The 15,113-nt window shown below is 33.2% G+C and overlaps 1 protein-coding gene across 1 annotated transcript in view; it reads right to left on the bottom strand.

Moving 5' to 3' along the window:
* Positions 1-15,113, bottom strand: part of LOC129228410 (tudor domain-containing protein 7-like) — an 88,185-nt gene that overhangs the window by 60,722 nt on the left and 12,350 nt on the right. Inside the window, exon 3 of the mRNA XM_054863090.1 lies at positions 13,725-13,801. Coding sequence (XP_054719065.1) covers positions 13,725-13,801 — 77 coding nt within the window. The remainder of the gene's footprint in view (positions 1-13,724; positions 13,802-15,113) is intronic.

Genomic DNA, 15,113 nt, shown 5'->3' with positions numbered 1-15,113 from the left:
GATTTTGGTATTAAATTTTGAATGAATTTGCTGATAAACACGTTTTATATTTTCTTCTATTTTTATATATTTTGAAATATTTAACATTTGAAATTGAAATGAATGTGACAAATAGTATCATCTATATCAAACGTTTCTGCATATATACAAAGCTAAAGCTATAGCAAGCGTGAAGCCTAAAAGATTAAAAGCCTTAGTAACTTAAAACTTAATGTAACACGACAATGTTCCCAAATGGGAACATGTCCAAAATATTAGATTAAAACTTTTTTTTTTTTTTTTTTTTGAAAATTTCTTCTTGCATTGTGTAAAGGAAAGCCTAAGAGTCCTATTATTATGAAGCAATTCAATATTTTACACTTGGAACTTAGAGCGGTATTTAAAGGTGTAATATGAGCTGTGGGCCTCAAGTTAAAAAAAAAAACTTGAGCACTACAGAATAAATATATTCCCCATCTGATTTATGATAGTAATCCTTCACTCTTCAGCCTCTTAAGAGATGGCAAAATTGAAGCGTTGTAACAAAGTCACCTTCCCTATTTCAAATACAGGGCAATGGCGAGAAGATGAAGAAATAAAGTGGAGAGTGGGAGTAAAACGCTTGAGTTGAAAACAATGTTTGAAAAATTGTGCCCGTTTTGAGTTTGGAGGTTTTGATGAATGTTGTTATGTGAGTGTCCAATAAATACATGTTTCATCGAAACTGGTATGGGATTTACTTACAGCATTGATTTTGCAATGCCAATCAACTAAGAAAAATTTCAATGAGTAAAATGATTTTTACATTTCAAAAAGTAATGCCATATCTTAAAATACTAACTGCTCATAATGCACTTTCATTTGAAATTTGTTTCATTTTTTGAAAAAAAATTTTGTAGTTACTAATAATTATTGTCACATTCTTAATTACCAAAACAGCCAACAACTTACAACAACTTTTTGAGTTGAAATGAGTAATGTACTAAAAATATCTTTATTAAAACTCACATATATACATCAGGAAAATTTTAGAAAAATTTTAGGAGATGCAAATTTTTTTAGTAATTTTAGTAAAATTAAGGGAGAATGACCCTTGAAAAACTCAAATGTTTATCTTTAAATATAGTCACTTGCGATAGATAACTCAAATCTAAAGGGACCGACAAAAAACTTCAACTTATCGGAAGTTCGACTAACTGCTAGTTTCGGTTTTCGACATTTTAATATTATAATGTGAACATATAACGGACAAAATTACAGAACTTAAAGGTTTTTCGCACAATATGTAGTTTCTCTGTGAAGAGTTTTGAAGAGAAGTAAGTTGTGTCTAGTCTTTAACTTCTCCCACCATCCAGCACTGGCATGGAAATTTTCTACGTTCAGTAATATAGCAAAATTTGTTGCTTTCTCACACAGCAAAGAGCCACTTATAGCATTGACATGGTCTTGATTTTGATACTGCTGGAATAGAACTGATTCTATTTCAGGAAAGGTGCACACTGCACATCTTCATTCATTTTGAGTTCAGATTCATGAGTTCATAAAATATTTGAAGAATCTTTCTTTTTGATTGTTGGATTCCTTTCAATGTCATAAATAAGATTTACTTTACTTCCTAAATCTAAGGGTTTAGCTTTCGTTTAGACGTCTTTATTAGTAAAGACAAATCTCTCTCTCGGAAACTCATCAGCAAATAATCAAACTAAAGAATGAAGGGGAACGCATCTTAACTTAGTCTTTAAATAAGGTCAGTCTTTAAATAAAGATACAATCAGTTGAGTTGACAACTTGAAAGCTTAAAAGCAGATTCGTAGTCCCTCACTCATTCGTAGTACAGTACAACAAAAGAAAACAAGCTACACTCATTTCCGTACGTGTAACACCTTTATTGCACATTGGCTCAACAGGTGCACTCCTTGCTTTAGAGATCTAATGTGCAGGAATTGCAATTGAAGGTAAATGAATTTTTCTCTCATAGCCATTTGTTTGTTTCTTTCTTTCTTTCTTTTCCCCCACTCTTCCAAAAAAAAATTTTTTTGAGTCATCTTTGAAAAACTTCGAGTTAAAGGAAGTTAAATTCGAGATATTGAGAATAATTAGCATGGAATTAAAGACAAAAAAATCAGGACTTGATAAAAAAACTTTGAGTTATAGTAATATTCGAGTTATTGGACTTCAAGTTATCACAAATTGACCGTATAAATACCCAGGTACAGTACAATCTCCTTTATTCAGTCTCTGTTCAATTGAAAAATGAACTTTAACCTACTTGTTGCAGATACATTGCCCCTTTGCCATGAGGGTTGGCAATGGGTATAATTATTTTAAAAAATTATAAACAACTGTTTTAGCATTTAGAGCTGGTGCAAGATTGGCAGCGAAAATGTTAAATCATTAAATGTATAAGGCAAAAATTTCCGAGCACAATTACTATTGCAATTGCTTTTAAACCTTGGTTTAAGAATCTGAATCAGTTATTTCAGTCTGAATTTGAACTACCTTCTGAATCAGACAAATTATCTGTTTTTAGGCTAAGCCATTCCTCACAAGTGAATAATTTTATTTTCTCTTAATTTACATCTAGCTTTTGTTTCCTTTGTTTCATCTCTCAACTATTTCTAGGGGATGTAAAAAAAAAGGTTTGAATTATTTTTCATTGTGAAATATCTATGAATAAATGCAAGTAATGAGAACTGCAACCAAGTGATTTTTTAATCAATGCAAAAGCTGCTTTTGTAATTGACACATTAATTACTTTAATGCAAAAAAAAGTTTCAAGCTCTATCTTACTATGCTTTTTTATTGATTCTGCTATATAAACCTCATATTTCTTTGGATATGACATTTGAAGATTCCAGGTTTTGAAATCGTGAAGTTCGTTATCAACTCGTTTCTTATAGTCTTCAAACTATCATATAGCAAACAATGGCTAACTGAATCTTAATTTTTATTTTTATGATTTCATCAAATCTTTTAATAAAAAGTATTAAAATCAACTTCTATTGTATCATATATATGTACATATGTGTCAATTTTACCTATTATTTCATAATTAGATAAAATTTTATCATTTTATTTATTCTTTATTTATTTATTTTTTATTTATTTATTTATTATGATTTTTATTTTTATTTTTTTATTTTTTTATTTTATTTTTTTTTTGTGTGCAAAATATCCAGTTTTTATTTATTTACCCAGGTTTTGGGTAAATACTAGGAATATACCGAAGAACTATTTATTTAACCATTGGATATTTACCAATCAACATCACTAACCATGTTTGAAAATTTTTTTGACCCATTTTCGTTAGAAAAAATTGGAAACACAGAGTGTTGGTTAAGAGTCACACCTCAGATCTTTAGAAAAGAAACTTTCTGTAATGTTTACATTTATTAAAATTACATTCAGATATAATTATTATTCAAAATAAAATTATTTATGCTTGTAATATAGCATTAATTTGTATTTATATTTGTGAGAATGCATCGCCCACATTGTTTTTTATTCCATCAAGTGTAAAAATTAATGTTGAAACATTTTTGACTGAGAACATTCAACCTTGTCCCTAAGTTAACTACAGATAGACTAAATTTGTGTTTTGAAGACTCGGGTTTCGGAATTATTCCTAGGAAGAGCCTTTATCTTTTCATATCCAAAGACAGCTTTTATGGTTTTAAGACATTAGCTTTGTAGAATTTCTGGGGGAAAGCTCCCCCAATCTTTTCCTTTTACCCCCTAGGTGGACAAACAAGGTACGAATAAAATTATCTTTTAAAGAATAAGATTGCAAATTATTTAGTGAAACTGTCTTTGCCCTTTGAAATAAGTCTTCTGTTTCTCTAAATTTCCAGTTCAGGCCTCCAAACTCCCTTCCCTAGACATGAACATAAAAATCGAATTTTCAGCATTCCAGTTTCAAATTTGCAACACTCTCCCACTATTGCTCAGTGTGAATCGTGATAAAACAGATTAATTGTGAAGTTACAGATATTTAGTTAACTAGTGTTCGCCCTGCGGTCGAAATTCGACCATATTCATAAATGAATATTTGAGAAAACGTGTATGAATTTAACTATTTTCAACATTTTTATTTCTACTCTTACTCATGTTTACTGCATGTCTGAAAACATACAATTTTTATACGGACACACAATACCATAGTAATAATTTATTCCAATTTTGATTTTTGTCTGTTAGAGGCCTAGTCTCTGCCCAATACGTAAAAATTTAACGCATGCAACGCCCACCCGTGACGTCACTTTTACGTACGCAACAAAATTCGCTAGTCTCTGCCCTTTCTTACCGGACGCAAAAGGCAGCTGCCAAAACGCGAACGTACGGTAAATTAACGCCATGATTTTTCTGGCGTAAACCTTTCGTACGTACGTTTAAGAGTCAAAACAAAGATGGCTGCTGTATTCGCCGCGCAATGAGTTTTATGAAACTTGCTGAACTATTGGAACTTATCGAAAGAAAAGTATTGAAGAATCATCACACGCGTTGGATATTTTTGATGCAAGGTTTGTCAAACTTTATAAATAGATCAAAAGTTAAGTGATTAACGCCACAGAAGTGAAACATTGCTTTCCCTCCTGTATATAGGGTTACCAGCTAATTTGCGAGTACATTCTTCGTCACTGTTCTACAAACACATCATTTTTAATTCTTAGCGTTCATTTATATTTATTGATAAGAGTGAAGTAAAAGATCTTCCACCATGGCCCTACGAAATTTGCTGTTGATTTTGTTTGTACAGATTAATTATTTTCCGACAGGTAAGTGGGTCATTCCATTTTAAACCAAGCAATAAAATAAACAAAATTCTCAAGCTGATCGTTTCAGATTTTCAAGAAACTTTGCGAAATCCTACTACTCTCTGACACCTCAAATGTATATAAACTTTTTAAAAAAAAAAATCTATCTTACACAATTGATCAGTAACTAATGTCTGAGTTTGTTGAACACTATTTTCCCCGACAGTGTTTTGAAATGTTATACCTAACTCAAGTTCTATGGGAGCTTCAGAGTTGCATAATAGCTCATTTTAAAGAAAACTGCATATGCCTTACTTTGATGTGTAACAACACAAATATTTCAGATAAAAATATTTTTTCACAATTTTAAATTTTGACATTGTGTCTCAAAAATTCAGGTTTTTTTTTGTAATGTATTATAATGAATGCATCCCAAATGTTCAGAGTGGGCTCAGAACAGTTGCAACAAATATTGTAGAATAATTTTTACAAAAAATTGGCTTAAAAAAATCCTGACTAGTGTTATGCCGGATGTCCGAGGGAAGATAAAGATGTGTATCCTTATCTGTTTTTTCCAGATCTTAAACAAATCTTTTATATTCTTAAATTTCAACACATATTTGAATTCTAAATATAGATAGGCATGAAACACTCTTAAATTCTATGTAAGTTAAGTGTTTTCATTTTGTTAAATAAGGTATCATTTCAGAAATTGAAAAAGTTAATTTTTAAACCCCAACTCTATTAGGAAAGATATAATAAGTTTGACATGTATATTTGTGTGTGTTTGTGGAATCGTAGCTCCCAAACAGATGAAACGATTTTGTTCATTCTTTTTTACGCTCAAAAAGTGACTTGACCTTTGTGTTCTTAGCTTGGTCTCATCTTTGTAACACTAATTACCCAGGGGTGTCCACCTCTTCCCCAAATACAACAGAGAAAAATACCCTTGAAAACAACCTTCCTGAAATTTTCAATGCCGTAGTCTGACCTTCCCTTGGTGGACACCTATGAATTAATGAAGATATTAATTAAAAACCAACGTAGTGTTTTTGCAGTTTGAACAGTGAGATCTTATATATGTGCGTTTAAATATTGGGACTAGTTGAAAGAATGAAATTTTCTGCGTTGAATATTTGTTAGGAATTTCCAAGTAGGAGTTATAATCTTGTTTACACAATAAAAGAAAATTTTGAGTTCAATGTTAAACCTTTATGCTTGCGAGTAATAGCAATTTCTTTGTTGCTCCACAATTTAAAATTTATCTACTTTCAGTTTCTGGCGTGTACTGACCCACAAGTAGTTCTCACGGATCTAGACACTAGTGATCCCTATCCGCAGATCTGAACTTTTAACGATCCAGCACATCACTAGTTATAAGTTTTTTTTGTTTTGTTTTTTTTGAACTACAGAGCTGTACAATAGCGCATTTTAAAGATAATTTCATTATCTTTCATCTCTGATTTGTAAGTTAAACATTTTTTTATTCCAATAATTTTAAAATTATGTACTTTTTAAAATTTTGTTGTAGTCCCACTCTGAAAATGTTTGGCCCTATTCACTAAAATACAGTAAAAATCATGCTCTTTTTTATAAAATGACACTATTCTCAATTTTTTTTTTTAATTTGAAAATTTTGGGAAAGAGAATTTTTTTCCGAAAAGTATTTAAGTTACACATTCAACTGAAGTGCATGTCTTTCTCTTCAAAGTGAGTTATAATACAGCTCTGTAGCTCTCATAATGATTGAATTATAAAATTTTACGCACTGCCAGCAAGTTAGAAAGAAGTGCTGTGCTTTTTAACAACTTTCAGAAACTAATTACTAATCATGTATGAAAGTTTTTTAAAAATTATATACAGTAAAACCCCTCTAATACAGACACTAATGGGACAATTTTTTTGTCGGCAATAGAGGGATGTCCGCAGGACAGAGATTTAACAATGTTATTTTCTTTGAAATCGGAGAATAAAATATTGTTCACATCAGTGAAGTGGCCGTTTGGAGGGGTTTTACTGTTACATTTAAGATGTCAGAGAGTAGGGCTTCTGAAACTTTCATGAAATTTGAGACGGTCAGGTTGAGAATTTTATTTATTTATAGGTTTGATATATGATCCATTTGCGTGTTGAATAATATTAATTTGTACAAATAAAATAAACAACAATGTTTCTAGGGCCAAGCTGCAAGATCTTTTACTTCACTCCCATCAGTAAATATAAATGAATAGTAGGAATTAAAAATGATGTTGTGTTTGCCGAATGATGAGGTAAATTAGTTGGTAATCCCATAATGATGAATGAGCAAATGAGCTGGTAATATTGCTGACAGAAAGCAATGTTTCATTGCTGTGAGGTTAATCTGAACATTTTGGTCAGAAAAAAAGTTTGACAAACTTTGCATCTAAACTATTCAACACATTGTATAAGACTCCTGAAATACTTGTCTTTTGATGCATTCCAATATTTCTGCTTCTTTTTGTTGAACACTCAAAGCAGCAAATTCATCACTCAGCAGCCATCATAGACTTTGCACATAATAGCTGTAAGCTCAGGTACACATGTATACTTCCGTAGGACCCCCTTAAGCTACAGTAGGGTCTCATTTCACAATTTTCCATGGGTGGGGGGGGGGGGTCTAAAGATTTGTGCGCAATAGATTATATAGAAAGAAAACAAACTGCGTACACACAATAATGCCAAATTTGATTGTTTCTAAAATTCAGAAGGTTCCCTTACCACCCAATTGATGGATCTGGAATTCCTGTTCTTCACTATACATATCATCATTCCCATAATACACATCACAAAATTTTACACAGTTGCGGAACCAATAAATGCACATTTACATCAATGTTCATTGTTGTTTCTTCAATATGCACTTTATTTATATACCTTCGGCTGATTTCAAACAAATTTCTTTAAGCTGTCATTTTATTATAAAAAGGAATATTAAAACATATTCTGTACAAACTGCAGTATAGTTGTAATGGAGTTTTAGAGGCTCTGCCCCCTGCTCGTTTGGCTCGCCAACCCCCGGTTGCCACCTGTGGGCGCTCAAAGCCACTTGCAGCAGGTGACTATTAATGATTTAAGGGGTGTCGAGACATCCCAGAATATCCTCAGGAATGGAAGCCCCTAAAGGTTTAGAGGGGGCGTTAAAGAGTGGAAATGGCTTCCCCTATTTGCCCTGTATCCAGTGGTACAGGTAGACACGGCCAATCCGGAGAAGATAGACACAGAAATAAATAGTTTAGACTAGGGGGCCCGACTCCCCTGCTCGCTTTGCACGCCAACCCGTTTGCCATCCGCCTCAAAGATTTTATGCTTTTTAGGGTATCATGACATCCTTGGATATCCTCAAGACATAACTGGATATCTGGCCCCTTAAGGTTTAGAGGGGTGAGACAGGGTGCAATAAATACAGAGATTAACAACCCGTATCCAAAGGTGGGGTGTGTTGGCCGGATTCGTAAGGTGTCAGACTCTTAACTCAGGGGTGCCCACCTTGAAGGGGTCTGGTACAGACTGCGCCAATAGAATTTCTAAGGGAAGGGGGGGGGAGAAAATTGGGAGGTATTTTTTGGGGGTGCTTTTGCTCTTGGGGGAGGACCCCTGCTTACCCGAAGGGTTCAATGTCCGATGCCAGCCGGTCAAAGATCTTCCATGTTTGTTAATGGTGACTGGGGCAAGTTAAATATGTCGCAGTCAAAGTCCTTCAAAGAATTAATACCTCTGGGAGTGCTAGACCAGAGATTACTCGTCTTCTGACCTGGATCAAAAAACAGCTGTCTTCAGGTCCCCATCCAACAGTTAGAACAAAAATGGTAGGTACGGGGAATCCTAGAGTGTGATGTATTCAACAGTACCAGTATTGACTTGGCAGACATTTCCAGTTCAGAGGAGATGCGGTTAGGGACAGGCAGTCACAGAAATTAATATTATCGACTATTAGATAATCTGTTATGCAAATTGTTCTGAATGATGTTTTAATTTTCAAACTACAAATAGAAAGAAATTCACGAAAAAACATTTTAGCAATTATTTTTCTTTTCGTAATTGCATATGTAAAACCTAATAAATACAAATTAAATTTCATTCATTGGATATTTAAAGAGAGATGGGTTTCTAAACTCCTATGGCCTGGGCTCAGTTAGCCCCCGCTCCAGATCTACTTACCTGCAGCGTGGGGCGGCTCACTATACTAAATGGGCCCCCGGCTTTCAGTGGCTTAGAACTCCAGTAGCCAGTTAGGGGCTCTGCTAATTTTTTGCCAGGGGGGCCTAAAATTTATAAATCAGAGTCAGACAAGGGTGTCACCATCTCAACATGGAAGGGGAGGGCAGGCCCAGGAAAGTCCCAATGCAAAGTCGTTGTGACCTCCCAAAATTTTCCTTATTCGATAAATTATTTTGCCGCTTCAGCAAAATTAGGAGTTTTATTAGGTAAAATTATCCTCATTCAGCGACAATATTTGTGGCATTCCATTCGGCAAATAATTGAAGACTTTTTTTCCTCCCAAAGATTAAAGTTCAGTGTCCTCCTGGGCAGGGCCATAATTTGGACAGTTTGGGGACTGGTCTTTTAGCCCCCCCCCCTCCCCCCAAGATTTTGGAAGCAATGCAATTCTAAAATGATAGCAGTATTAACTCAACACCAGTAATTTTTCTTTTTTAATGTACTTGGAAGAAGATATATACACTTTCAAACTCATTGACAAATGCCCCCCCCCCCCCGGTGAATATGTCCATGGTGCCAGAAATGCCTGTTTTTTATTTGAGAGTTGGCACAAAAGTACTTTGAGCCAAATTCTTAAAAAATATTATAGTGTTAAAGCTATTTTGATAATTTACAAAACAATTCAAAATAATGTTTCAAAGAATGATATTTCGCTACATTAGGAATATTTTGTAATTTCATTATCATATTGACAGATCAATGAAGAAATATTAAAAATGAATTTAATTAGAACCTTCCATTGCTTTGTTTTCTTTGCTAGTTGATATTTTAAATTTTAGGAATTTGTTACTGAATGCTCCAAAAAAAGGTAAAAACTCCAACAAAAATGCTTTTTTTTATTATCATTATGATTCTTAGGTCAAAAGGTTCTTCTTTTGTGCCCCTTTTCTTCTGATTTGGGTACCCGAGTGGTGTAAGTAATAACAAGAAATTTTTTTTCCATCTTTCTATGATTGAGAGCAGACGTCGAAAGGAGAATCAAAACAAAACAACTGAGGCTAGCCTCGTCTCCTGAGCTCTCATGTCAACGATTCTAATTTTCCATTGGCTTACAGGGACAGGAAGAAAGGCGTGGTTTAATGCTTACCGTACGTTCGTTATCCCAGTGAGTATTAACGAACTTCCGGTATTTTTGGGCAGAGACTACCGCAGTTACCGTACGTACGGTGAGTGCGTAAGTTGCTAGCGTCCGATACGATGTGCTCGTGCGATGACGTCACGATTAACGTATGCTATTTACGTATGGGCAGAGACTAGACCTCCTGATCTCAAAATAAATGGATGCAAGGGGATATTTTCATTTCCGAAATTTTCAAAGTATTTTTTGCTGAAAGAAGATGCTTAAAAACAAAGGTTTTAAGCATTTTTAAATAATTTGAAAAAATTTAATATTTTTTAACAACTATTTTAATCGGTGCACAGATTGAAATTAATTTTTTGGCATTGAAAGTGATAAAATGACACCTATTGATGCCATTAGCTCACAGCGCAAATTATCATAACCCGGAAACAAGGTTGAGAGCAAACCCTAAATATTTAGCGCAGCAATGGAGTCGCGCGCCAAAGTACATCATTTATAACGTCATAAAGACCACGCTTAATTTCAAAAATCTGACATTCAAAAAGTTTTTAAAAAAACAACTGTTAAGAAAAAAAGTTTTTCTGGCTCAACATTTTTTTTTTCTTATTCTATCTATTTCAGTGACTAAAAGTAGTATTTTGATTGAAGGAAACAACCCCATTGAGAAATTGGTGTGGTTGACAAATTGCTGGCTTCAATAATTTTATTTTGAATATCATGTAGCTTTATGCTAACCCTATGCAAATAAATATTTCCCTACTCTTTGTTTACGTATGCAAAAGAAAGACATTTTTCGTGCTGGCATTGGAAACAAAAAAATTGAAGCCAATGGATAAAAATTTTGGAAATCTTCCCGCATGAAATGAAGCATCAAAACTCAATTTATACGTAAAACTTCTGTGTGAACAATGTTACTTATAAAACGTCTACTATTATTGAGTAAGTTGCTTCTTCGTCATTAGAAAGATAAATTTCCAAGTATGGAATGAACGAACTCTACTCGTGTCAACATATAACTGTCCATTCAAAAACACTAGGCGTCGTAATAATAGTACAATTTTTAAAAAAGGTGTGATTTGTTTATGGTTAAGGGCAGTGCATAACTGATGTCACACTTTTCAACATTTTTGACCCTCTCCCCCCTTTGTCACTATGTTTTGCACTTCAGTATATTACCCACTCTTCCCTTTGTCATATTTCACGCTGTTTTTCATAAACGTTCCTATTAAAAAAAGGCTTGTTGTCACGTTCTCCCCATTGTATGCTCCTCTTGTCATGTCTTTCCTCTCCCTTGTCACAAACTGTTACTATTTCGTGAACCCCACCTTTAAGCGGGACTTCATTCGTGGACAGCCCGTATTTTGTGAAAACCTTATGCAAATATAGTTCCCTACTCTTCGTTTTCGTATGCAAAGTAAAAACATTTCTCGAGCTGCAATTGGTGCTAAAAAATTTGACGCCTATAGATGAAGAGCGCCCACCAATTTAACAATTATCAAAATCTTCCCGAATGCTGCAAAACTCAGATTATACGTAAAACTTCTGCATGAACAATGTTTCTTTTAATAAGTTTAATATTATTGAGTAAGTTGCCTTGACCTCTGCCGTTAGAATTATTAAATTCCAAACCGTCAAATGAACGAATCCTACTTGCTACATTAAAAATCGTACATTCAAAAACACTGGACGTCGCAATAATAGTGTAATTTTTTTAAAAAATAGTGTTTGTGATTTGTTTACGGTTTAGGGGAAAACTGACAAATGCACTTTTCAAAATTTTGGATCTCTCTCCCCTCTGTCGCAAAGTTTCACACTTCAGCATAATCCCATTTCCCTTTGCCACATATCACAGTTTTTCATAAACGTTCTTATCAAAAAATGCTTGATGTGCCATTCTCCCTGTTGCATGCTCCTCTTGTCATTTATTTCCTCCACCTTATCACGAATGGTTACAATTTAATGAACCCCACCTTAAAGAGGGACTTCATTCGTAGTCAGTTCCTTGCAAATAGACATTTTCTGTACTCGTTTTTTACTACAAATGCAAAAGAAAAATATTTCTCGTCCTGGCATTGGTGCCAAAATGGATCAAGTTCACCAATTTCCCAATTATGGAAGTCGTTCTGAAGGAAATGATACCGCAAAACTCCCTCAATACCTGAAACTTCTGTAGAAACAATATTTTTTTTAAAGTAGGCATGATCTTGCCGTTAAATATAAAATTTCCAACAGTCAAATGAACGAATTCTACTCACGGCAACATAATTGTCCATGCGAAAGCACTAGACGTCATAATAATACGCCAATTTTATCAAAATTTCATCTTAAGATCTATTTGTGTGAAAGCAAATGCAGGCATTATTGTGAGCTGGAACTGAAAGTCGTCCCTCACTCCGTAAAATAATTTATTTAAATATTAAAATCGCAAAAACATAATCAAAATGAAAATATTTTAAATGCCCGTAGTTAGTTAAGTATTTCATTTCTTTATGCTCAAGCGAGAATTTGCAACACCACAATATTATCCAGCAATTTCTTCACGTTAACTATGTCGCGTGAAAAAGCAAATAAAAATGAATTTTCACTAACTTTTAATTGCTTCTAACACTGTTTCTAGCGCTTCTAGCAGGGTGGCATTTTTACTCGGTAAACCGGGTAGAACGTGTTTTAAAGCATTTTTTGCAAGCTTTCCAACCATACCAAGCTCGAAGCATTAAAATGCATTTTTCATGTAGAAAAAGCGGTTCAAAAACTGAATTAAAACTCAATGTTTCACGCTTCCAACAATGAAATTCAACAATGGAAAAGAGATAAAATTAAAATTTTTGTGTTTTGCTAACTAAAAAACGCTTATAACTTTTTTCTAGAGGATTTAGGTTATTGGACCTTGGGCGCCCTGACAATTTTTTCGTTAAGAATGTTTTTAAAAGACCTTTCCAACCATATTATTTTCGAAAAAATCGGACCATCCGTTCGTGTAGAAAGAGCCATTTAGGGCGAAAATTCATTTTTTTTAAATATCTCCATTAATTAGCGTTTGATTTCAAAAAATTTTAATGATGACACTAAAACTCGGCAATAGCTACTAAACAAAAAAGAATGAAGGAAATCGGTTCACAAACAGAGGAGAAATCGGTACCGAAAGAAAACAGCTTGCCTATTAATATATAAAGATAAGATAGTGGCAGTGCAGAAAAGATGGGTTCAATATTAACAAAATGTTAGGTTAATCATTTTGAAAGAACATAGAACAACATGCAGCATGTAATTGACTTTTTTTTTAAATATTATTTCTTTAGATTGTGCTTTTAAAAAAATAATGAACCAAGTTCACAAATTTCATTTATATTTTTAAGTAGTTGAGTGGTTGAGCAGCCCAGATATTTCATGTTTATAGATAATTTGGGATTTTCGTTTATCTAAGTCTAATAAGAGAAAGGTGATTGTATAGTCCCTTATCCCCCCTCCCCCCCCTCTACACACATTGATTCATGAATATATAAATAAGAATGAACGATGCACATAAACAATAGTAAATGTTTCATTTGAAAAATATGATTGCCATAACTATTATTTATAATAAATTCATCAAACAGTTTTGAAACGGGAACATTAAAAATTGTATTTTCTATCATTAGAACCGAAGTAATATTTAAAAATGAAAACAATACCTCCTCTATTCTACCAAGAAGTGTTTGAATTTCTTCTGCATTGCCATAAGCTGTTTCAGGGTGTAAAGCCAAGTGAGCTATGAAAAAAGGGGGAAACTATGTTAATGCTTTGCAGAAAACTAAAAATTTTATATTTACCGCAAGTTGATATTTAAAAAAAAAAGTAAATACTAACTATAATATGAAAACGCTTTTAGTACAAACTAAGCACTTTCTTTCAGTTGCGAATTCTTACTGGTCTTTTGTCAAAGTACAAATCAAAAACAATTTGTCTATGTGCATCAGAATTGAAAGGTTCATGAACCAGAATTATTTGAGCTCATTCAAGACGATTCTTTCTCAATGTTTTTAAAAAAATTTAAGGAACACACAGAACACGTTTTAAAACATTCAATTTTATTAAAAATAAATTCGTTAAAATTTATTTCATATTCTCTCAAAGCACATCAGAAGAGAGACAACAATGATGAGCATAAGGGAAAAACATGCCTGACCAAGTGACAACAGTTGTTTTTAGACTGAAAACTACATAATAAAGCCTTTGGTAGATAAGTGAACAGGTATTCAAGGTTCGATAATGTAAGAATTGAATCAAGATTTATATGATTGGAATTAGTTTTAACTTTGAAAATAGTTTTATATACATATTATACATACTTGAACCCTGATAGGTAGACCAGAAATTTGTAGCTTTAAAGTAATCTTATTTTAAGTGAAAGTTATGAATAATTGCAACACACTTCATGTATTAAGCATATTAAACTACCATTTCAAAATGTATTGTAACTAAACAAAATTAAAGTTTCGAGCTCCATTTCTTACATTAAAACATAAAGGAAAGTAGAAATTGGGAAATTTAATTGATGCAGGGGGGAGGGGGAATCCCTATATTATACAGAATTCAACTTAACGGCTTTTAACACTTCTAAAAGTGAGAAATACCTGCAACAACAAAATGTAATGCAAACAAAACTCGCTTATAGGCTATAACAAATGTTTATCTCATTACAACCACAACGCATGAGAGTCACACTCAAAAAAAAGGTAAAAAACAGAAATAGGTATGTTTTACTGGCTGCACCTTGTACTAATGCCATATTTGAGATAAATCCACGATAACTGCTCAGTAAATTTACGTAACCCAAGATGATATTCAATCTCAAAAAAAAAAAAAAAAAAAAACAACTTTCAAAAAAAATAATAAAATTAAAAAAAAAAAAAAAACTTTTCAATGGGTTTCCTAAAAATCTAGTGTTTTAAGTCGTTACTCTCTAGCTTTGGAGAATGCAATGTCACTGATTCAGTTGATTCCACTGAAATAACCAGTTTCTCACTCATGGCAACAACTAAAATAAGTATTTTTAATGCTTTGCTTCCACAAATCTTTCA

This window comes from Uloborus diversus, chromosome 8 (assembly GCF_026930045.1).
Source record: "Uloborus diversus isolate 005 chromosome 8, Udiv.v.3.1, whole genome shotgun sequence".
In the NCBI taxonomy this organism is placed as follows: domain Eukaryota; kingdom Metazoa; phylum Arthropoda; class Arachnida; order Araneae; family Uloboridae; genus Uloborus; species Uloborus diversus.
The sequence above is the reverse complement of the archived record's forward strand: the minus strand, read 5'-3'. Positions and strand labels throughout refer to the sequence as shown.